The 23,486-nt window shown below is 51.5% G+C and overlaps 1 protein-coding gene across 1 annotated transcript in view; it reads right to left on the reverse strand.

Moving 5' to 3' along the window:
- Nucleotides 1-23,206, reverse strand: part of efhc1 (EF-hand domain (C-terminal) containing 1) — a 102,581-nt gene extending 79,375 nt beyond the window's left edge. The window contains exon 1 of the mRNA XM_070870990.1: nt 22,942-23,206. Within this exon, the coding sequence (XP_070727091.1) occupies nt 22,942-23,004 (63 nt within the window). The 5' untranslated portion in view covers nt 23,005-23,206. The remainder of the gene's footprint in view (nt 1-22,941) is intronic.
- Nucleotides 23,207-23,486: the final 280 nt, after the last annotated feature.

The raw sequence follows: 23,486 nt of genomic DNA on the forward strand, positions 1-23,486 counted from the left end.
CTGCAAGGCCACCTGTATCTCTGGTCCTGACACACAGCAGCCTTCCACCAGCCCTGCTGCAACCACAGGGGACACACTGTGAAGTTCTAGAATAGGTAAACCGAGTGTTCAGAAGGGATATAAGGTACTGCACAAGGGTGAGTCTTTAATACATCTGTTGTTTATGATAGTGTTAAATTTTTGGGGATAAATTTAATTGGAATATTGCATCTTTGGTGGTGTCTCCCATTTCCGTTTTGGATTTGTGGTTTGGAGGGGAAATTGATGTAACGATGGGGGCACGCAGAGAAACCGGGAAATGGGATGGAATTCATTGGAACCGAAGTCTGATGAGGCTGTCACGGACCGTCCTTACAGAATGGTGATTGCGTGGCTGCCTCCTCCATCGCTGGTGTTGGTCGTGGTGTTGGTCGCTGGTGTTGGTCGTGGTGTTGGTCGTGGTGGTGGTCGCTGGTGTTGGTCGTGGTGTTGGTCGTGGTGTTGGTCGTGGTGTTGGTCGTGGTGTTGGTCGCTGGTGGTGGTCGCTGGTGGTGGTCGCTGGTGGTGGTCGTGGTGTTGGTCGTGGTGCTGGTCGCTGGTGTTGGTCGTGGTGTTGGTCGCTGGTGGTGGTCGCTGGTGGTGGTCGTGGTGTTGGTCGTGGTGTTGGTCGTGGTGTTGGTCGTGGTGTTGGTCGCTGGTGGTGGTCGTGGTGTTGGTCGCTGGTGTTGGTCGCGGTGTTGGTCGCGGTGTTGGTCGCGGTGTTGGTCGCGGTGTTGGTCGCGGTGTTGGTCGCGGTGGTGGTCGTGGTGTTGGTCGTGGTGTTGGTCGTGGTGTTGGTCGTGGTGTTGGTCACTGGTGTTGGTCGTGGTGTTGGTCGTGGTGTTGGTCACTGGTGTTGGTCGTGGTGTTGGTCGTGGTGGTGGTCGCTGGTGTTGGTCGTGGTGGTGGTCGCTGGTGTTGGTCGTGGTGTTGGTCGTGGTGGTGGTCGCTGGTGTTGGTCGTGGTGTTGGTCACTGGTGTTGGTCGTGGTGTTGGTCGCTGGTGTTGGTCGTGGTGTTGGTCGTGGTGTTGGTCGTGGTGTTGGTCGTGGTGTTGGTCGTGGTGTTGGTCACTGGTGTTGGTCGTGGTGTTGGTCGCTGGTGTTGGTCGCTGGTGGTGGTCGTGGTGTTGGTCGTGGTGTTGGTCGTGGTGTTGGTCACTGGTGTTGGTCGTGGTGTTGGTCGTGGTGGTGGTCGCTGGTGTTGGTCGTGGTGGTGGTCGCTGGTGTTGGTCGTGGTGGTGGTCGCTGGTGTTGGTCGTGGTGGTGGTCGCTGGTGTTGGTCGTGGTGTTGGTCGCTGGTGGTGGTCGCTGGTGGTGGTCGCTGGTGTTGGTCGCTGGTGTTGGTCGCTGGTGTTGGTCGCTGGTGTTGGTCGTGGTGTTGGTCGCGGTGGTGGTCGTGGTGTTGGTCGCTGGTGGTGGTCGTGGTGGTGGTCGCTGGTGTTGGTCGTGGTGGTGGTCGCTGGTGGTGGTCGTGGTGTTGGTCGTGGTGGTGGTCGCTGGTGGTGGTCGCTGGTGTTGGTCGCTGGTGGTGGTCGTGGTGTTGGTCGCTGGTGGTGGTCGCTGGTGGTGGTCGTGGTGTTGGTCGTGGTGGTGGTCGCTGGTGGTGGTCGCTGGTGTTGGTCGCTGGTGGTGGTCGTGGTGTTGGTCGTGGTGTTGGTCGTGGTGTTGGTCGTGGTGGTGGTCGTGGTGGTGGTCGTGGTGTTGGTCGTGGTGGTGGTCGTGGTGGTGGTCGCTGGTGGTGGTCGCTGGTGTTGGTCGTGGTGGTGGTCGTGGTGTTGGTCGCTGGTGGTGGTCGCTGGTGTTGGTCGCTGGTGTTGGTCGCTGGTGGTGGTCGCTGGTGGTGGTCGCTGGTGGTGGTCGCTGGTGGTGGTCGCTGGTGGTGGTCGCTGGTGGTGGTCGCTGGTGTTGGTCGTGGTGTTGGTCGTGGTGGTGGTCGTGGTGTTGGTCGCTGGTGGTGGTCGTGGTGGTGGTCGCTGGTGCTGGTCGCTGGTGTTGGTCGTGGTGTTGGTCGTGGTGGTGGTCGTGGTGTTGGTCGCTGGTGGTGGTCGTGGTGTTGGTCGCTGGTGGTGGTCGCTGGTGTTGGTCGTGGTGGTGGGTGTTGGTCGTGGTGGTGGTCGTGGTGTTGGTCGTGGTGTTGGTCGTGGTGTTGGTCGCTGGTGGTGGTCGCTGGTGGTGGTCGCTGGTGTTGGTCGTGGTGTTGGTCGTGGTGTTGGTCGCTGGTGTTGGTAGTGGTGTTGGTCGTGGTGGTGGTCGCTGGTGTTGGTCGTGGTGTTGGTCGTGGTGGTGGTCGCTGGTGTTGGTCGTGGTGTTGGTCGTGGTGGTGGTCGTGGTGGTGGTCGCTGGTGTTGGTCGTGGTGTTGGTCGCTGGTGTTGGTCGCTGGTGTTGGTCGTGGTGTTGGTCGCTGGTGTTGGTCGCTGGTGGTGGTCGTGGTGTTGGTCGTGGTGTTGGTCGCTGGTGTTGGTCGTGGTGGTGGTCGTGGTGGTGGTCGCTGGTGTTGGTCGTGGTGGTGGTCGCTGGTGTTGGTCGTGGTGTTGGTCGTGGTGTTGGTCGTGGTGGTGGTCGCTGGTGGTGGTCGTGGTGTTGGTCGTGGTGTTGGTCGCTGGTGTTGGTCGTGGTGGTGGTCGCTGGTGTTGGTCGCTGGTGTTGGTCGTGGTGGTGGTCGCTGGTGTTGGTCGTGGTGGTGGTCGTGGTGTTGGTCCTGGTGTTGGTCGCTGGTGTTGGTCGCTGGTGTTGGTCGTGGTGTTGGTCGTGGTGGTGGTCGCTGGTGGTGGTCGTGGTGGTGGTCGCTGGTGTTGGTCGTGGTGTTGGTCGCTGGTGTTGGTCGTGGTGTTGGTCGTGGTGGTGGTCGCTGGTGTTGGTCGTGGTGTTGGTCGTGGTGTTGGTCGTGGTGGTGGTCGTGGTGGTGGTCGCTGGTGTTGGTCGTGGTGTTGGTCGTGGTGTTGGTCGTGGTGTTGGTCGCTGGTGTTGGTCGTGGTGTTGGTCGCTGGTGTTGGTCGTGGTGTTGGTCGCTGGTGTTGGTCGCTGGTGTTGGTCGTGGTGTTGGTCGCTGGTGGTGGTCGTGGTGTTGGTCGTGGTGTTGGTCGCTGGTGTTGGTCGTGGTGGTGGTCGTGGTGGTGGTCGCTGGTGTTGGTCGTGGTGGTGGTCGTGGTGTTGGTCGTGGTGGTGGTCGCTGGTGGTGGTCGTGGTGTTGGTCGTGGTGTTGGTCGCTGGTGTTGGTCGTGGTGGTGGTCGCTGGTGTTGGTCGTGGTGTTGGTCGTGGTGGTGGTCGCTGGTGTTGGTCGCTGGTGTTGGTCGCTGGTGTTGGTCCTGGTGTTGGTCGCTGGTGTTGGTCGTGGTGTTGGTCGTGGTGGTGGTCGCTGGTGGTGGTCGTGGTGGTGGTCGCTGGTGTTGGTCGTGGTGTTGGTCGTGGTGGTGGTCGCTGGTGTTGGTCGTGGTGTTGGTCGTGGTGTTGGTCGTGGTGGTGGTCGTGGTGGTGGTCGCTGGTGTTGGTCGCTGGTGTTGGTCGTGGTGTTGGTCGCTGGTGTTGGTCGCTGGTGTTGGTCGCTGGTGTTGGTCGTGGTGTTGGTCGCTGGTGTTGGTCATGGTGTTGGTCGTGGTGTTGGTCGAGGTGTTGGTCGCTGGTGTTGGTCGTGGTGTTGGTCGCTGGTGTTGGTCGTGGTGTTGGTCGTGGTGTTGGTCGCTGGTGTTGGTCGTGGTGTTGGTCGCTGGTGTTGGTCGCTGGTGTTGGTCGTGGTGTTGGTCGTGGTGTTGGTCGCTGGTGTTGGTCATGGTGGTGGTCGCTGGTGTTGGTCGCTGGTGTTGGTCGTGGTGTTGGTCGCTGGTGGTGGTCGTGGTGTTGGTCGTGGTGTTGGTCGCTGGTGGTGGTCGTGGTGTTGGTCGTGGTGGTGGTCGTGGTGGTGGTCGTGGTGGTGGTCGTGGTGTTGGTCGTGGTGTTGTTCGCTGGTGGTGGTCGTGGTGGTGGTCGTGGTGTTGGTCGCTGGTGTTGGTCGTGGTGTTGGTCGTGGTGGTGGTCGTGGTGGTGGTCGTGGTGTTGGTCGCTGGTGTTGGTCGTGGTGTTGGTCCTGGTGTTGGTCGCTGGTGTTGGTCGTGGTGTTGGTCGTGGTGGTGGTCGCTGGTGGTGGTCGTGGTGGTGGTCGCTGGTGTTGGTCGTGGTGTTGGTCGTGGTGGTGGTCGCTGGTGTTGGTCGTGGTGTTGGTCGTGGTGTTGGTCGTGGTGGTGGTCGTGGTGGTGGTCGCTGGTGTTGGTCGCTGGTGTTGGTCGTGGTGTTGGTCGCTGGTGTTGGTCGCTGGTGTTGGTCGCTGGTGTTGGTCGTGGTGTTGGTCGCTGGTGTTGGTCATGGTGTTGGTCGTGGTGTTGGTCGAGGTGTTGGTCGCTGGTGTTGGTCGTGGTGTTGGTCGCTGGTGTTGGTCATGGTGTTGGTCGCTGGTGTTGGTCGCTGGTGTTGGTCGTGGTGTTGGTCGCTGGTGTTGGTCGCTGGTGTTGGTCGTGGTGTTGGTCGTGGTGTTGGTCGCTGGTGTTGGTCATGGTGGTGGTCGCTGGTGTTGGTCGCTGGTGTTGGTCGTGGTGTTGGTCGCTGGTGGTGGTCGTGGTGTTGGTCGTGGTGTTGGTCGCTGGTGGTGGTCGTGGTGTTGGTCGTGGTGGTGGTCGTGGTGGTGGTCGTGGTGGTGGTCGTGGTGTTGGTCGTGGTGTTGTTCGCTGGTGGTGGTCGTGGTGGTGGTCGTGGTGTTGGTCGCTGGTGTTGGTCGTGGTGTTGGTCGTGGTGGTGGTCGTGGTGGTGGTCGCTGGTGTTGGTCGTGGTGTTGGTCGTGGTGGTGGTCGCTGGTGGTGGTCGTGGTGGTGGTCGTGGTGTTGGTCGCTGGTGTTGGTCGTGGTGTTGGTCGTGGTGTTGGTCGTGGTGGTGGTCGTGGTGTTGGTCGTGGTGTTGGTCGCTGGTGGTGGTCGTGGTGTTGGTCGTGGTGGTGGTCGTGGTGGTGGTCGTGGTGGTGGCCGTGGTGTTGGTCGTGGTGTTGGTCGCTGGTGGTGGTCGTGGTGGTGGTCGTGGTGTTGGTCGTGGTGTTGGTCGTGGTGGTGGTCGTGGTGTTGGTCGTGGTGGTGGTCGCTGGTGTTGGTCGTGGTGTTGGTCGTGGTGGTGGTCGCTGGTGTTGGTCGTGGTGTTGGTCGTGGTGGTGGTCGCTGGTGTTGTTCGTGGTGTTGGTCGTGGTGGTGGTCGTGGTGTTGGTCGTGGTGGTGGTCGCTGGTGTTGGTCGTGGTGTTGGTCGTGGTGGTGGTCGTGGTGTTGGTCGTGGTGTTGGTCGTGGTGTTGGTCGTGGTGTTGGTCGTGGTGTTGGTCGTGGTGGTGGTCGCTGGTGGTGGTCGCTGGTGTTGGTCGTGGTGTTGGTCGTGGTGTTGGTCGTGGTGTTGGTCGTGGTGTTGGTCGTGGTGTTGGTCGTGGTGTTGGTCGTGGTGTTTGTCGTGGTGGTGGTCGCTGGTGGTGGTCGCTGGTGTTGGTCGTGGTGTTGGTCGTGGTGTTGGTCGTGGTGTTGGTCGCTGGTGTTGGTCGTGGTGTTGGTCGTGGTGGTGGTCGTGGTGTTGGTCGCTGGTGTTGGTCGTGGTGTTGGTCGCTGGTGGTGGTCGTGGTGTTGGTCGTGGTGTTGGTCGCTGGTGTTGGTCGCTGGTGTTGGTCGTGGTGTTGGTCGTGGTGTTGGTCGTGGTGTTGGTCGTGGTGGTGGTCGTGGTGGTGGTCGTGGTGGTGGTCGCTGGTGTTGGTCGTGGTGTTGGTCGTGGTGTTGGTCGCTGGTGTTGGTCGTGGTGTTGGTCGCTGGTGGTGGTCGCTGGTGTTGGTCGTGGTGGTGGTCGCTGGTGTTGGTCGCTGGTGGTGGTCGTGGTGGTGGTCGCTGGTGTTGGTCGTGGTGGTGGTCGCTGGTGGTGGTCGTGGTGGTGGTCGCTGGTGGTGGTCGCTGGTGGTGGTCGTGGTGGTGGTCGCTGGTGTTGGTCGTGGTGGTGGTCGCTGGTGTTGGTCGTGGTGGTGGTCGCTGGTGTTGGTCGTGGTGGTGGTGGTCTTCCTCTTCCTCCTCGTTCTCCTCCTGAGGTGGTGCACTATGCCTGGTGGCAATGTCCAGGTTGTGCAGCATGCAGCAGACGATGACCAATAGGGACACCCGCTGAGGCGAACACCGCAGGACTCTTCCCGAGCACTCCAGGCAGCGGAACTCTTGCTTCCTCACTCCGACGGTCTGCTCAACGATGTTCCTGGTGGCGCCATGGCTCGCATTGTCCGAGTGTTGGGCAGGAATGGTGGAGTGGTGGAAGTGGAGAGTGGTGAGCCCTTGCCTCCGAGCAGCCAGTCGCGAGCTCGATGTGGCGGCTGGAACAGAGCTGGCACACCGGTCTGGCGCAGGATAGAAACATAGAAACGTACAAAATAGGTGCAGGAGTAGGCCATTCAGCCCTTCGAGCCTGCACCACCATTCAATAAGAACATGGCTGATCATTCCCTCAGTACCCCTTTCCTGCTTTCTTTCCATACCCCTTGATCCCTTTAGCCGTAAGGGCCATATCTAACTCCCTCTTGAATATATCCAATGAACTGGCCTCAACAACTCTCTGCGGTAGGGAATTCCACAGGTTAACAATTCTAAGTGAAGAAGTTTCTCCTCATCTCGGTCCTAAATGGCTTACCCCTTATCCTTAGACTGTAACCCCTGGTTCTGGACTTCCCCAACATCGGGAACATTCTTCCTGCATCTAACCTGTCCAATCCCGTCAGAATTTTATATGTTTCTATGAGATCCCCTCTCATCCTTCTAAACTCCAGTGAGTATAAGCCTAGTCGATCCAGTCTCTCCTCATATATCAGTCCTGCCATCCTGGGAATCAGTCTGGTGAACCTTCGCTGCACTCCCTCAATAGCAAGAACATCCTTCCTCAGATTAGGAGACCAAAACTGAACACAATATTCCAGGTGAGGCCTCACCAAGGCCCTGTACAACTGCAGTAAGACCTCCCTGCTCCTATACTCAAATCCCCTCGCTATGAAGGCCAACATACCATTTGCTTTCTTAACCGCCTGCTGTACCTGCATGCCAAACTTCAATGACTGATGTACCATGACACCCAGGTCTCGTTACACCTCCCCTTTTCCTAATCTGTCATCATTCAGATAATATTCTGCCTTCCTGTTTTTGCCCCCAAAGTGGATAACCTCACATTTATCCACATTATACTGCATCTGCCATGCATTTGCCCACTCACCTAACCTGTCCAAGTCACCCTACAGCCTCTTAGCGTCCTCCTCACAGCTCACACCGCCACCCAGTTTAGTGTCATCTGCAAACTTGGAGATATTACACTCAATTCCTTCATCTAAATCATTGATGTATATTGTAAATAGCTGGGGTCCCAGCACTGAGCCCTGCGGCACCCCACTAGTCACTGCCTGCCATTCTGAAAAGGACCCGTTTATTCCTACTCTTTGCTTCCTGTCTGCCAACCAGTTCTCTATCCATGTCGATATATCAACCCCAATACCATGTGCTTTAATTTTGCACATCAATCTCTTGTGTGGGACCTTGTCAAAAGCCTTTTGAAAGTCCAAATACACCACATCCACTGGTTCTCCCTGGTCCACTCTGCTAGTTACATCCTCAAAAAATTCTAGAAGATTTGTCAAGCATGATTTCCCTTTCATAAATCTGTGCTGACTTGGACCGATCCTGTCACTGCTTTCCAAATGCGCTGCTATTACATCTTTAATAATTGATTCCAACATTATCCCCACTACTGATGTCAGGCTAACCGGTCTATAATTTCCTGTTTTCTCTCTCCCTCCTTTTTTAAAAAGTGGTGTTACATTAGCTACCCTCCAGTCCATAGGAACTGATCCAGAGTCGATAGACTGTTGGAAAATGATCACCAATGCATCCACTATTTCTAGGGCCACTTCCTTAAGTACTCTGGGATGCAGACTATCAGGCCGCGGGGATTTATCGGCCTTCAGCCCCATCAATTTTCCTCACACAATTTCCTGACTAATAAGGATTTCCTTCAGTTCCTCCTTCTCACGAGACCCTCGGGCCCCTAGTATTTCCGGAAGGTTATTTGTGTCTTCCTTCGTGAAGACAGAACCAAAGTATTTGTTCAATTGGTCCGCCATTTCTTTGTTCCTCATTATAAATTCACCTGAATCTGACTGCAAGGGACCTACGTTTGCCTTCACTAATCTTTTTCTCTTCACATATCTATAGAAGCTTTTACAGTCAGTTTTTATGTTCCCTGCAAGCTTCCTCTCATACTCTATTTTCCCCCTCCTAATTAAACCCTTTGTTCTCCTCTGCTGAATTCTAAATTTCTCTCAGTTCTCAGGTTTGCTGCTTTTTCTGGCCAATTTATATGCCTCTTCCTTGGATTTAACACTATCCCTAATTTCCCTTGTTAGCCACGGTTGAGCCACCTTCCCCGTTTTATTTTTGCACCAGACAGGGATGTACAATTGTTGAAATTCATCCATGTGATCTTTAAATGTCTGCTGCCAGGATAGCAGGCATTGGTGGTGAGAATTCGGCATGTGTGGTCACACACCAACCGTACAGTCAGTGAGTGGGAGCCTTTGCGGTTACGGAATACCTCAGGATTGTGATGTGCCGTGGGTAGCACCCTGCACCGTGGGGAAACCCGCTATCCTGGTAAGGCCACATGCCACTCGAGGAGTTTCTCTCTGGTCATGGGGAAGGAGATGTAGTCCCTCCTCCTCTGTACAGAGCATCTGTGACCTCACGGATGGAGCGATGGACCCAAACTGGGAGATGTTGGAGATGTCTCCTGTGGCTCCCTAGAAAGATCCATTTTTTGGCAATTGAGCGTGATGGTGACCTTGACTGGCACTGAGAGAGCCGTCCTCACCCTTGGTGAGACTCAAGGTCTGATTGCAGGAGGTGGCAGAGCTCTGTGACCACGTCCTTGCTGAAGCACAGCCTTCGGACACACTGCTCCTCAGTGACACTGATGTAGGAGAACTTCTGCTGAATACCCTGGGAGGGTAAGGACTCCTGTTGGGCCTCCTGCCCCGGACACATTTTGCTGTGTTCCTCGCTCTGCCCAAGTTGCCTCTGACGGTGATGTCGGGTCAGGAGGTCGAGTGCCAGCACAGCCCCCATGAAACAATATAAACGTTGTTTCAAATCTGCCCTCAATGAAAGACAGGAATGGTTAAAAGCCAGAACACACCTTGCACTGAAAATCGCTGAAATTTCTCAAACAGCCAATGTGGAAGTACGCTGCAATAGCCGACTAAAATGTTTCCCTTTAAATCGCGCTCCTCCAGCCGAGTCCTGACTGAAACTCGAGAGTTGAAGCTGCTGCGGTCAGCGCCAGGCGGGAACACGGGGGGCACGGACGGATTTAGCTCCTGGGGGGGTAACGGGCTGCCCCGCACAGCAATGATGACGCAGCCGAGAGTGCGACCTGTTAGCATCGCCTCAACACCCCCAACACTGGGAATTAAACATTGCAGGGTACAACATACTGAGAAAAGATAGAGAGGGAAACGGGGAGGTGGAGTCGCTGTACTTATTAGGGATAACATAATGGCAGTAGAAAAAAGTGACGCAGCTATCAGCAAGACAGAACTAGAATCCACATGGATAGAGATAAAAGGTAATTAAGGACCAATCACACTAATAGGGGTAGTGTACAGACCACCCAGCAGAACAGGCGGACATGACATTGGATGATGGGATTAGTAATGAGATAAGTGCATTTAATATAAAAAGAGAGGATATTTAAATAAACTAATCAAACTCAGAGGATAAAACCCCTGGTCCAGACGGATTGTATCCATGCATTTTAAAAGAATCTAGGGAAGAGACAGCAGAGGCCTTACTACACATATTTAATCATTTGTTAGAACAAGGTGTAGTGCCAGAGGACTGGCGGAGAGCTAACGTAATACCTATATTTAAGGGAGATAGAACATGTCCAGGGAATTATAGACCAGTCGGCTTAACATCGGTGGCAGGAAAAATAATGGAATCCTGACTAAAGGGGAAAATAGAAGAACATCGAGATACCAAAAATATAATAATGAATAGTCAGCATGGATTTCAAAAGGGAAAGTCTTACTTGACCAACCTCATTGAATGTTTTGAAGGTAACAGAGAGAGTAGACAAGGGTAATGTAGTAGATGTCATTTATCTAGATTTTCGAAAGGCCTTCGATAAGGTACTCCATAATAGACTGATGGACAAGGTCAGAGAATGCAGAGTCAGGGGACAAGTCGCAGAAAGGATCGCTAGCTGGCTTCAGGACAGAAAGCAGAGAGTGGGGGTAAAGGGAGCTATTCACAGGGGCAGAAGGTGGGTAATGGTGTTCCACAAGGATCAGTGCTGGGACCGCTGTTGGTCACCATTTATATTAACGATTAGACTTTGGAATCAAAAACACAATTTCTAAATCTGCGGATGACACCAAATTGGGTGACAGTCAATACTGAGGGGTCTGTAACACATTACAGGGGGACATTAATAAACTTACAGAATGGGAATATAATTAGCAAATGTTCAACACAGATAAATGTAAGGTATTACATTCTGGTAAGAATAGGGAGGTCACTTATTACTGGGAGGGTGGAGTCTGGGTGGGATAGAGGAACAAAGGGATCTCGGATACAAATACACAAATCACTAAACGTTGTGACACAGGTTAGCGAGGTCATAAAAAGCAAACCCAGCACTAGGGTTTATTTCTGGAGGGGTAGAATTGAAAAGTCGGGAAGTTATACTAAACCTTGGTTAGACCGCACTGAGCACTGCGTACAGTTCTGGTCACCATATTATAAACAGGATATAGAGGCACTGGAGAGGGTTCAGAGAAGATTTACAAGGATGATACCAGAAATGCGAGGGGATACATATCAGGAAAGGATGAACAGGCTGGGTCTCTTTTCTCAGAAAAAAGGCTGAGGGGTAACCTAATAGAAGTCTTTAAAATGATGAAAGGTTTGATCGAATGGATACAGAGAGAATGTTTCCACTTGTGGGGAAGAGTATAACTAGAGGCCATCAATATAAGATCGTCACCCAGAAATCCAATGGGGAATTCAGGAGAAACTTCTTTACCCAGAGAGTGGTGAGAATGTGGAACTCGCTGCCACAGGGAGGGGTTGAGGCGAATAGTATCGATGCATTTAAGGGGAGGCTGGACAAGTATATGGGGGAGAAGGGAATAGAGGGTTATGCCGATAGATTTAGATGGGGAAAGACGGGAGGAGGCTTGAGTGGAGTATAAACGCTGGCATGGACTGGTTGGGCCCAATGGCCTGTGTCCGTGCCGTATATCCTGTGTAATTAGTCTTCACTGGAGAAGAGGATACTGCCACTGTAGCAATAAAGTAGGAGGCAGTAGCGATACTGGACAGGATAAACACAGATAAAGAAGAGTTATTTAAAATGTTGGCCATCCTCCAAATAGAAAAGTCACCCGACCTGGATGTGAAGCACCCTGGGTTTCTGAGGGAAGTCAGGGTGGAAATTGCAGAGGCTCTGGCCACAACCTTCCAATCCTCCTTAGATATGGGGGCGGTGCCGGAGGACTGGAGCATTGCAAATGTTACATCCCTGTTCAAAAAAGGGGAGAGATAAACCCGGTAAATACAGGCCAGTCAGATCAACGTCGGAGGTGGGGTAACCTTTAAACAAAATCCGGACACAATATTAATTGGCATTTGGAAAAGTATGGGCTGATAAATGAAAGTCAGCACGGAATTGTTAAAGGCAAATTGTGTTGGACTAAATTGATGGAGTTATTTGATGAAGGAACAGAGAGGATTGGTAACGATAGTGCAGTTCTTGTTGTGTACATGGATTTCAAAAGGCGTTTGACAAAGTGCCAGATAATAAACTTGTTCGCAAAATTAAAGTCCATGGAATTAAAGGCACAGTGGCAGCATGGATAGAGAGAGGTGGTGAATGGTTGTTTTTCAGACTGGAGGGAAATGTATAATGATGTTCCCTGAGGGTTCAGCAACTCACTCACTCCAACACACTCCTGGCCGGCCTCCCACATTCTACACTATGTCAACCTGAGGTCATCCAAAACTCGGCTGCCCATGTCCTAATTCGCACCGAGTCCCACTCACCCACCCACCCTGTGGTCACTGACCTACATTGGCTCCCAGTTAAACAACGCCTCGATTTCAAAATTACAAATCCCTCCATGGCCTCGCCCCTCCCTATCTCTGTAATCCCCTCCAGCCTCACAATCCCCCGAGATCTCTGCTCTCCTCACATCCTGCCCTCTTGAGCATCCCTGAATATAATCACTCCACCATCGGTGACCGCGCCTTTGGCTATATGGGCCCCAAGCTCTGGAACTCCCTCCCTATACCTCTCCACCTCTATTTCCTCCTTTAAGACGCTCCTTAAAACCTACCCCTTTAATCAAATATTTGTCCATCTGCTTTAATTTCTTCTTTTGTGGCTCAGTGTCAAATTTATGTTTTGTTGTGTAACACCGCTGTGAAGCACCCTGGGACATTTTACTACGTTACAGGCGCTATATAAATACAAGTTATTGTGAGTATTGGGACTACTGCTCTTTTTGATGTATATTAATGAACAATAAGGGGATAAGGGGTTATGGGGAACGGGCTGGGAAGTGGACCCGAGTCCATGATCGGATCAGCCATGATTGTATTAAATGGTGGAGCAGGCTCAAAGGCCCGTATGGCCGACTCCTGCTCCTATTTGTTATGTATGTAAACATTGTAACTGTAAGACTTGCCACCAGAGGGCGCAACTGTTGGAGGCCCAAGGGTCACCTGCACACCTCGTGCAAGGGGAGTATAAAAGGTTGCCTGCCATGCTGCTTAGGCACTCTGGAGTTGTATTAAAGAGACTAAGATCACATCAGTTTTAGCTCACCTTGTGGAGTTCTTCCATACTTAACAATTGGCGACGAGTAAGAGATTACGAACTTTCACGCGGTCATGGCTGCCGTTGGTATTTTAGAGAGATTTGTAGAGGGTGATGATTGGGAAGCCTTTGTTGAGCGTCTCGCCCAGTACTTCGTGGCCAATGAGCTGGATGGGGACGATACAGTGATCAGGTGCAGGGCGATTCTCCTCACCGTGTGTGGGTCCACAATATACGGCCTCATCAAGAATCTGCTCGCACCGGAGAAACCAGCGGAGAAGACATGTACAGAGTTGTGTACGCTGGTTCGGGAACACCTCAAGCCAAAGGAGAGCGTCTTTAATGGCCAGGTATCACTTCTACACACACCACCGCTCCGAGGGCCATGACGCGGCGAGTTATGTCGCTGACCTGAGACGCCTTGCGGGAACTTCCAAATTTGCTGGATTTCTGGGGAAATGCTGCGGAACTTTTTTGCTTGGCATCGGCCACGAGGTCATTCTTCGCAAGCTGCTGTCCACCGAATCCCTGGACCTGAGCAAGGTCATCACAATAGCCCAGCCTTTCATATCCATGAGCCATAATACCAGACAGATATCTTCCAGCATCGTAGCTCACCGGCAAGTACTGTGTATAAAATAACGTCGCTAGCAGACAGAACTGTACATGGCAGGACCTACACGCCTGCAGCTACAAGACCTAGGATGACTCAGAGTGCGTCATGGGGCGTGAATGTGAATCCATTAGCACCATGTTGGTGCTGTGGGGCTAATATCGGGCCCATCAATGTGGATTCAAGCACCACGTGTGCAAAGGCTGTGAAACAATGGGGCACCTCCAGCGAATGTACAAGAGTGCAGTGACTCGCCACGTGGCAGAGTCGGCAGAGGATGATTGATCCGGCGCGGATCACGCAGAACAAACAAGAGAGGCAACTCGACCCGAGGAGGAAGTGTATGGGGTACACACCTTCACCACCAAGAGCCCTCCTATCATGCTGAAAGTCAAATTGAATGGTATTCCGGTATCAATGGAGTTGGGCTCGGGGGCGAGTCAGTCAATTATGAGCCAGAAGGCTTTTGAGAAACTGTGGGGCAACAAGGCAAAAGGCCCAAACTGAGCCCGATTCAGACAAAGCAGCGCACCTACACCAAGGAGCTCATACCAGTCATTGGCAGTGCGGCAGTGAAGGTATCGTACGATGGAGCTGTGCGTGATTTTTTTTAACCAATAAGGGAATTAAGGGTTACGGGGAGCGGGCGGGTAAGTGGAGCTGAGTCCACGGCCAGATCAGCCATGATCTTGTTGAATGGCGGAGCAGGCTCGAGGGGCTAGATGGCCTACTCCTGTTCCTAATTCTTATGTTCTAATGTTCTTATTATGATTTATCACTGTGGATTGTACCAGGCGATGGCCCAATGCTGTTCGGCAGAAGCTGGCTGGGAAAGATTCGATGGAACTGGGACGACATCAAAGCACTATCTTCAGTGGATGATGCCTCGTGTGCTCAAGTGCTGAGCAAGTTTCCGTCGCTATTTGAGCCAGGCATCGGCAACTTCACAGGTGCCAAGGTGCAGATCCATCGAGTCCCTGATGCAAGGCCCATTCATCACAAGGCTCGAGCGGTTCCATATATGATGAGGGAGAAAGTCGAGATCGAACTGGACAGACTTCAACGAGAGGGAATCATATCGTCTGTCGAGTTCAACGAGTGGGCCAGTCCGATTGCATACACGTCTAGAAGTCTGTCTAAGGTGAAAGAGCCTACATATGGCCGAGAAAGAGGGGTTAGCATGTGTCTATGGGGTTAAGAATATGCACCAATACCTATTTGGACTTCGGTTTGAAATTGAAACCGCTCATTTCGCTGTTTTCAGAAAGCAAAGATATAAACACCAATGCTTCATCCCACATCCAAAGGTGGGCACTAACATTGTCCGTCTCTGACTGTTATCCACCACAGACCAGGCACGGAGAACTGTGCTGATGCCCTCAGTCAGCTACCATTGCCCACTACCGGGGTGGAAATGGCGCAGCCGGCAGACTTGCTTCTGGTCATGGATGCTTCTGAGAGCGAGGGGTCACCTGTCGCTGCTCACCAGATCAGGACCTGGACCAGCCAGGATCCTGTGCTATCACTTGTAAAAAGTTACCTCCTCAATGGGAACTGGTCGGCTGTTCCCGGGGAAATGCAAGACAAAATAAAAACATAGACAATAGGTGCAGGAGTAGGCCATTCGGCCCTTCGAGCCTGCACCACCATTCAATAAGATCATGGCTGATCATTCCCTCAGTACCCCTTTCCTGCTTTCTCTCCATACCCCTTGATCCCTTTAGCCGTAAGGGCCATATCTAACTCCCTCTTGAATATATCCAATGAACTGGCATCAACAACTCTCTGCGGCAGGGAATTCCACAGGTTAACAACTCTCTGAGTGAAGAAGTTTCTCCTCATCTCAGTCCTAACTGGTCTACCCCTTATCCTTAGACTGTGTCCCCTGGTTCTGGACTTCCCCAACATCGGGAACATTCTTCCCGCATCTAACCTGTGCAATCCCATCAGAATCTTATTCATTTCTATGAGATCCCCTCTCATCCTTCTAAACTCCAGTGTATAAAGGCCCAGTTGATCTAGTCTCTCCTCAAATGTCAGTCCTGCCATCCCGGGAATCAGTCTGGTGAACCTTTGCTGCACTCCCTCAATAGCAAGAACGTCCTTCCTCAGATTAGGAGACCAAAACTGAACACAATATTCCAGGTGAGGCCTCACCAAGGTCCTGTACAACTGCAGTAAGACCTCCCTGCTCCTATACTCAAATCCCCGAGCTATGAAGGCCAACATATAATTTGCCTTCTTCACCGCCTGCTGTACCTGCATGCCAACTTTCAGTGACTGATGAAACATGACACTCAGGTCTCGTTGCACCTCCCCTTTTCCTAATCTGTCGCCATTCAGATAATATTCTGTCTTCATGTTTTTGCCACCAAAGTGGATAACCTCACATTTATCCACATTATACTTCATCTGCCATGCATTTACCCACTCACCTAACCTGTCCAAGTCACCCTGCAGCCTCTTAGCATCCTCCTCACAGCTCACACCACAACCCAGCTTAGTGTCATCCACAAACTTGGAGATATTACACTCAATTCCTTCATCTAAATCGTTAATGTATATTGTAAATAGCTGGGGTCCCAGCACTGATCCCTGCGGCACCCCACTAGTCACTGCCTGCCATTCTGAAAAGGACCCGTTTATCCCGACTCTGCCAGCGGGGAGTCCGGGGACCAGCGTGGTGAGTCGGGAGGCAGAGCAGTGTCGGAGAGGCCGACAAAAGGCCCAGCTGGTGCAGCTGCAACAGGCAGGCAAAAACAAGTAGAAAGAAATGGAAAGGTGATGTCACAGTCAAGGGGGTAAGTGATTGGTAAGTAGTTTTTCTTTGTCTTTTCTTTAAGTAACATTTAGCATTGTTGTTGCCAATTTAAGTTTATCTCGGGGTTAAGTCATGGCAGGAGAGCTCGGACACGTGTTATGCTCCTCCTGTACCATGTGGGAAGTCAGGGACGCCTCCAGTGTCCCTGACGACTACGTGTGCGGGAAGTGTATCCGCCTGCAGCTCCTGACGGACCGCGTTGCGGAATTGGAGCTGAGGGTGGATTCACTCTGGAGCATCCACGATGCTGAGAATGACGTGAGTAGCACGTGTAGTGAGTTGGTCTTACCGCAGGTGAAGGGTCCACAGCCAGATAGGGAGTGGAAGACCAGCAGGAAGAGCAGTGCAAGGAAGGTAGTGCAGGGTTCCCCTGCGGTCATCCCCCTGCAAAACAGATACACTGCTTTGAGTACTGTTGAGGGCGATGACTCATCAGGGGAGGGCAGCAGCAGCCAAGTTCATGGCACCGTGGCTGGCTCTGCTGCACAGGAGGGCAGGAAAAAGAGTGGGAGAGCGATAGTGATAGGGGATTCGATTGTAAGGGGAATAGATAGGCGTTTCTGCGGCCGCAACCGAGACTCCAGGATGGTATGTTGCCTCCCTGGTGCAAGGGGCAAGGATGTCTCGGAGCGGGTGCAGGACATTCTGAAATGGGAGGGCGAACAGCCAGTTGTCGTGGTGCACATTGGTACCAACGATATCGGTAAAAAATGGGATGCGGTCCTACGAGACGAATTTAGGGAGCTAGGAGCTAAATTAAAAAGTAGGACCTCAAAAGTAGTAATCTCAGGATTGCTACCAGTGCCACGTGCTACTCAGAGTAGGAATCGTAGGATAGCTCAGATGAATACGTGGCTTGAGGAGTGGTGCAGAAGGGAGGGATTCAAATTCCTGGGACATTGGAACCGGTTCTGAGGGAGGTGGGATCAGTACAAACCGGACGGTCTGCACCTGGGCAAGACCGGAACCAATGTCCTAGGGGGAGTGTTTGCTAGTGCTGTTGGGGAGGAGTTAAACTAATATGGCAGGTGGATGGGAACTGTCATGTAAGTAATCTTTATGTAACAACACTGCAATACTGTATATACATAAGAAATGCACACCTTGACCACAGGGGGTAAACTTGTGGGAGACACTCCTCACCTGGTCATCCAGGTATATCAAGGGAGGTCCCACGCAGGGTCATCACTCCTTGGTCCTGTGAATAAAGGTTCAGGTCATGGAGTGACCTTGTCCATAGAATGTGCCTCATGTGGATTTGTGGTATTGTGTAAGGACTTTACATTGGCGATGAGAAACGGGAATCAACGACCCACGAGAATGGCCACCGGCAGCACAGAGGAACGGTACTGTGTTGGTGAGGACTGGGACGATTTCCTTGAGAGGCTCCAGCAGAGTTTTGTCAGGAAGGACTGGCTGGGAGATGCAGCGGCTGACAAGCGAAGGGTCCATCTACTGACCAGCTGTGGATCTAAGACTGACGCGCTGATGAAAGACCTGCTCGCACCCGAGAAGCCGGCGGACAAAACCTTTGAAGAGCTCAGCAAACTGATCAGTGAGCACCTCAACCCGGCGAGCAGTATACACATGGCCCGACACCGATTCTATACACACCGACGTCGGGAAGGACAGAGCATACCGGATTTCGTTGCGGACCTCCGGCGTTTGGCTAGCCTCTAAGTTCACAGATGCCTGCAGGGGAGAGATGCTAAGGGATTTCTTTATTGAGGGCATCAGTCATGCTGGGATTTTCAGAAAGCTAGTTGAGACCAAGGACTTGACCTTGGAAGTGGCGGCGTTGATGGCTCAGACTTTTATGGCGGGGGAGGAGGAAACCAAGATAATATACGCACGCAATTCTGACTCCAATGTGGCAATGGATCAGGGAGTTAATATCATAAACGCGACTCAGAGCCCCGCAGGCAGGCAAGGGCAGTTCGACACACCCCAGGCAGCAATAGACCCCAGAGTAAGTCTCCAACAGAGACAATGGCAGGCTGAATGGACATTTACGCCCACCCCAGTGGACAATGCATTCTGGGATGGGGCCATTGACACCCACTAACAGGGTGCGCAAGAGCAGTCAAAGGGACAATCAGCAAGGAATGCCTTGTAACAGCTCTTTTGTTCACAACAATGGGAATCTCAGCTCATGCTGGAGGTGTGGGGGCAGACATACTGCCAGGACTTGCAGGTTTCAACAGTTCGTCTGCAGAAATTGTAACCTCAGTGGCCATTTAGCCAGAATGTGCAGAAAGCCTGTAACCAGGCTAATATAAGGCGGATAAACCAGATGAGGGATCTGCGAGGCAGGATGACGCTTGGGGCAAATCAATGGATGCTGAAGTTCAGCGGGTTCATGTGGCAAACATTCACAGCTCATATACCAAAACGCCACCTATGGTGGTGAAAGTCTTATTAAACAGTTGATCCAGTCTCTCCTCATATGTCAGTCCAGCCATCCCGGGAATCAGTCTAGTGAACCTTCGCTGCACTCCCTCAATAGCAAGAACGTCTTTCCTCAGATTAGGAAACCAAAACTGAACACAATATTCCAGGTGAGGCCTCACCAAGGCCCTGTGCAACTGCAGTAAACTCTCCCTGCTCCTATACTCAAATCCCCTAGCTATGAAGGCCAACACCCAGAGAGTGGTGAACCTGTGGAATTCTCTACCACAGAAAGTTGTTGAGGCCAATTCACTAAATATATTCAAAAAGGAGTTAGATGAAGTCCTTACTACTAGGGGGATCAAGGGGTATGGTGAGAAAGCAGGAATGGGGTACTGAAGTTGCATGTTCAGCCATGAACTCATTGAATGGCGGTGCAGGCTCAAAGGGCCGAATGGCCTACTCCATTTTCTATGTTTCTATGTTTCTATACCATTTGCATCCTTTACCGCCTGCTGTACCTGCATGCCAACTTTCAATGACTGATGAACCATGACACCCAGGTCTCATACACCTCCCCTTTTCCTAATCTGTCACCATTCAGATAATATTCTGCCTTCCTGTTTTTGTCACCAAATTGGATAACCTCACATTTATCCACATTATACTGCATCTGCCATGCATTTGCCCACTCACCTAACCTGTCCAAGTCATCCTGCAGCCTCTTAGCGTCCTCCTCACAGCTCACACCGCCACCCAGTTTAGTGTCATCTGCAAACTTGGAGATATTACACTCAATTCCTTCATCTAAATCATTGATGTATATTGTAAATAGCTGGGGTCCCAGCACTGAGCCCTGCGGCACGCCACTGGTCACTGCCTGCCATTCTGAAAAGGACCCGTTTATCCCGACTCTCTGCTTCCTGTCTGCCAACCAGTTCTCTATCCACGTCAGTACACTACCCCCAATACCATATGCTTTAATTTTTCACACCAATCTCTTGTGTGGGACCTTGTCAAAAGCCTTTTGAAAGTCCAAATACACCACATCCACTGGTTCTCTCTTGTCCACTCTACTGGAATTTTTTGAGGATGTAACTAGAAGATTTGTCAAGCATGATTTCCCTTTCATAAATCCATGCTGACTTGGACCGATCCTGTCACTGCTTTCCAAATGCGCTGCTATTACATCCTTGGTAATTGATTCCAACATTTTCCCCACTGCTGATGTCAGTCTAACCGGTCTATAATTACCCGTTTTCTCTCTCCCTCCCTTTTTAAAAAGTGGTGTTACATTAGCTACCCTCCAGTCCATAGGAACTGATCCAGAGTCGATAGACTGTTGGAAAATGATCACCAATACATCCACTATTTCTAGGGCCACTTCCTTAAGTACTCTGGGATGCAGGCTATCAGGCCCTGGGGATTTATCGGCCTTCAATCCTATCAATTTCCCGAACACAATTTCCTGCCTAATAAGGATATCCTTCAGTTCCTCCTTCTCACTAGACCCTCGGTCCCCTAGTATTTCCAGGAGGTTATTTGTATCTTCCTTCGTGAAAACAGAACCAAAGTATTTGTTCAACTGGTCTGCCATTTCTTTGTTCCCCATTATAAATTCACCTGAATCTGACTGCAAGGGACCTACGTTTGACTTCAGTATTCTTTTTCTCTTCACATGTCTATAGAAGCTTTTGCAGCAAGCTTCCTCTCATACTCTATTTTCTCCCTCCTAATTAACCCCTTTGTCCTCCTCTGCAGTATTACAAAATTCTCCCAGTCCTCAGGTTTGCTGCTTTTTCTGGCCAATTGATATGCCTCTTCCTTGGATTTAACACTATCCTTAATTTCCTTTGTTAGCCACGGTTGAGCCACCTTCCCCGTTTTATTTTTACTCCAGACAGGGATGTACAATTGTTGAAGTTCATCCATGTGATCTATAAATGTTTGCCATTGCCTATCCACCGTCAACCCTTTAAGCCGTTTCACCGACGCAAAGATGAAATGTCCATCCAGTCGGATTGTCTTTTATGGGGTAATCGCGTGGTTTTGCCAAAAAAAGGCAGGGAAACATTTATACGAGACACAATACCCACCCAGGCATCGTCATGACGAAGGCTATAACCAGGTCACACAGTTGGTGGCCCAGCATTGACTTGGACTTAGAGTCATGCGTACACCAGTGCAACACTTGCTCACAACTGAGCAATGCACCAAGGGAGGCTCCATTGAGTCTGTGATCATGGCCCTCCAAACCGTGGTCCAGGATCCACGTAGATTTTGCTGGCCCCTTTCTCGGAAAGATGTTTTTAGTTGTAGTGGACGCTTACTCTATACAGATTGAATGCGTAACCATGTCATCCAGCACATCCACTGCCACCACTGAAAGTCTCCGGGCCATGTTCGCCATGCATGGCTTGCCCGACGTTCTTGTCAGTGACAATGGGCCATGTTGCACCAGCTCGGAATTCAACGAGTTTATGACCCGCAATGGCATCAAGCATGTCAGGTCTGTCCCGTTTAAGCCCGCATCCAACAGTCAAACGCAACGGGCAGGCCAATCCATCAAGCAGAGCTTGAAACGCATGATAGAAACATAGAAACATAGAAAATAGGTGCAGGAGTAGGCCATTCGGCCCTTCGAGCCTGCACCACCATTCAATAAGATCATGGCTGATCATTCCCTCAGTACCCCTTTCCTGCTTTCTCTCCATATCTCTTGATCCCTTTAGCTGTAAGGGCCATATCTAACTCCCTCTTGAATATATCCAATGAACTGGCATCAACAACTCTCTGTGGTAGAGAATTCCACAGGTTAACAACTCTCTGAGTGAAGAAGTTTCTCCTCATCTCAGTCCTAAATGGCCTACCCCTTATCCTAAGACTGTGTCCCCTGTTCTGGACTTCCCCAACATCGGGAACATTCTTTCTGCATCTAACCTGTCCAATCCCGTCAGAATGTTATATGTTCCTATGAGATCCCCTCTCATCCTTCTAAACTAACGGAAGGCTCCTGCAAACCCGCTTATCTTGGGTTCTGCTCAGCTACCGGACGTGACCCCACTCGCTCACTAGGGTTCCCCGGCAGAATTGTTAATGAAGAGAGCACTCAAAACCAGGCTCCCCCGGGTCCACCCGGATCTAAATGATCATGTGGAAACCCGGCGTCACCGGCAAAACATGTACCACGATCGCGCGGCTGTATCGCGTGATATTGATGTTAACGACCCTGTGTTTGTCCTGAATTACAGTCATGGTCCTAAATGGGTCACTGGCACTGTCTTGGCCAAGGAGGGGAATAGAGTGTTTATAGTCAAACTATTGAATGGACAAACGTGCAGAAAGCATTTGGATCAGACCAAACTGCGGTTCACCAACAACCAGGAACAACCTGAAGAGGACATCACCGTCATCGATCCACCAACACACACCCAACCAGCGATCGACCTCGCTGTCAATCAAGAGGATGAACCCACCATTCCCAACAGTCCTGTCAGACCAGCCGTGTCGCAGTGCAGCGATGGTCCAACCAACTCACCCAGGCCAGAGTTTGAACTCAGACAATCAACCAGGGAGCATAGGGCCCCGGATCGTCTCAACTTGTAAATAATTTGTATCAAAGACTTTGCGGGGGGGGGGGGAGTGATGTTATGTATGTAAACATTGTAACTGTGTAAGACTTGCCACCAGAGGGCGCAACTGTTGGAGGCCCAAGGGTCACCTGCACACCTCGTGCAAGGGGAGTATAAAAGGTTGCCTGCCAGGCTGCTTAGGCACTCTGGAGTTGTATTAAAGAGACTAAGGTCACATCAGTTTTAGCTCACAGTACTCGGTCTTGTGGAGTTCTTCCATACTTAACACTATTTCTTATGTTCTTCTGACCTGAACTTGGGTATACAGGGCATAATATCAAAGTTTGCAGATGTCACGGAATTGAGAAATGTAGTAAACAATGAGATGGGAACAGACTTCAGGAGGGCAGAGGCTGGGGAATGGCAGACACGTGGCAGATGCAATTTAACGGAGAAATGTGGCAGATTTTGGTGGGGAGTATGAGGAGATGCTGACCCCACAGCTTCCCTCCCTGACACCCCTGTTAGCTGATATTGTGCACGGATGTCTCTCGGCAGGCACAGGGTGAAACACCCTACATCACTGAGAGTAAGGCAGCCTTGCCCCTTTAACCCACTGCCCACCCTCAGTATGCTCCTTACCGTGGGGTCCCGGAAACTGTTCCCCGGCAGCAATGGCAGCCCCCGCACTGGGTAACACGACATGGCAACACAATCGCTGCTGACTTCAAACACTTCTCTCCAATTATAATCACTCCCTCTCTGATTATAATCGCTCTCTCTATCCGATTATAATCGCTCTCTCTCTGACTATAACCTCTCTCCCTCTCTCTGACTATAACCCCTCTGTCTCTCTCTCTCTGACTATAACCTCTCTCTCTCTCTCTGACTATAACCTTTCTGTCTCTCTCTCTGACTATAACCTCTCTCCCTCTCTCTGATTATAACCCCTCTGTCTCTCTCTCTCTGACTATAACCTCTCTCTCTCTCTCTGACTATAACCTTTCTGTCTCTCTCTCTGACTATAACCTCTCTATCTCTCTCTCTCTCTCTCTCTGACTATAACCTCTCTCTCTCTCTCTCTCTGACTATAACCTCTCTGTCTCTCTCTCTGACTATAACCCCTCTGTCTCTCTCTCTCTCTGACTATAACCTCTCTCTCTCTCTCTCTCTGACTATAACCTCTC

Source organism: Pristiophorus japonicus, unplaced genomic scaffold (assembly GCF_044704955.1).
Source record: "Pristiophorus japonicus isolate sPriJap1 unplaced genomic scaffold, sPriJap1.hap1 HAP1_SCAFFOLD_204, whole genome shotgun sequence".
Lineage (NCBI taxonomy): Eukaryota > Metazoa > Chordata > Chondrichthyes > Pristiophoridae > Pristiophorus > Pristiophorus japonicus.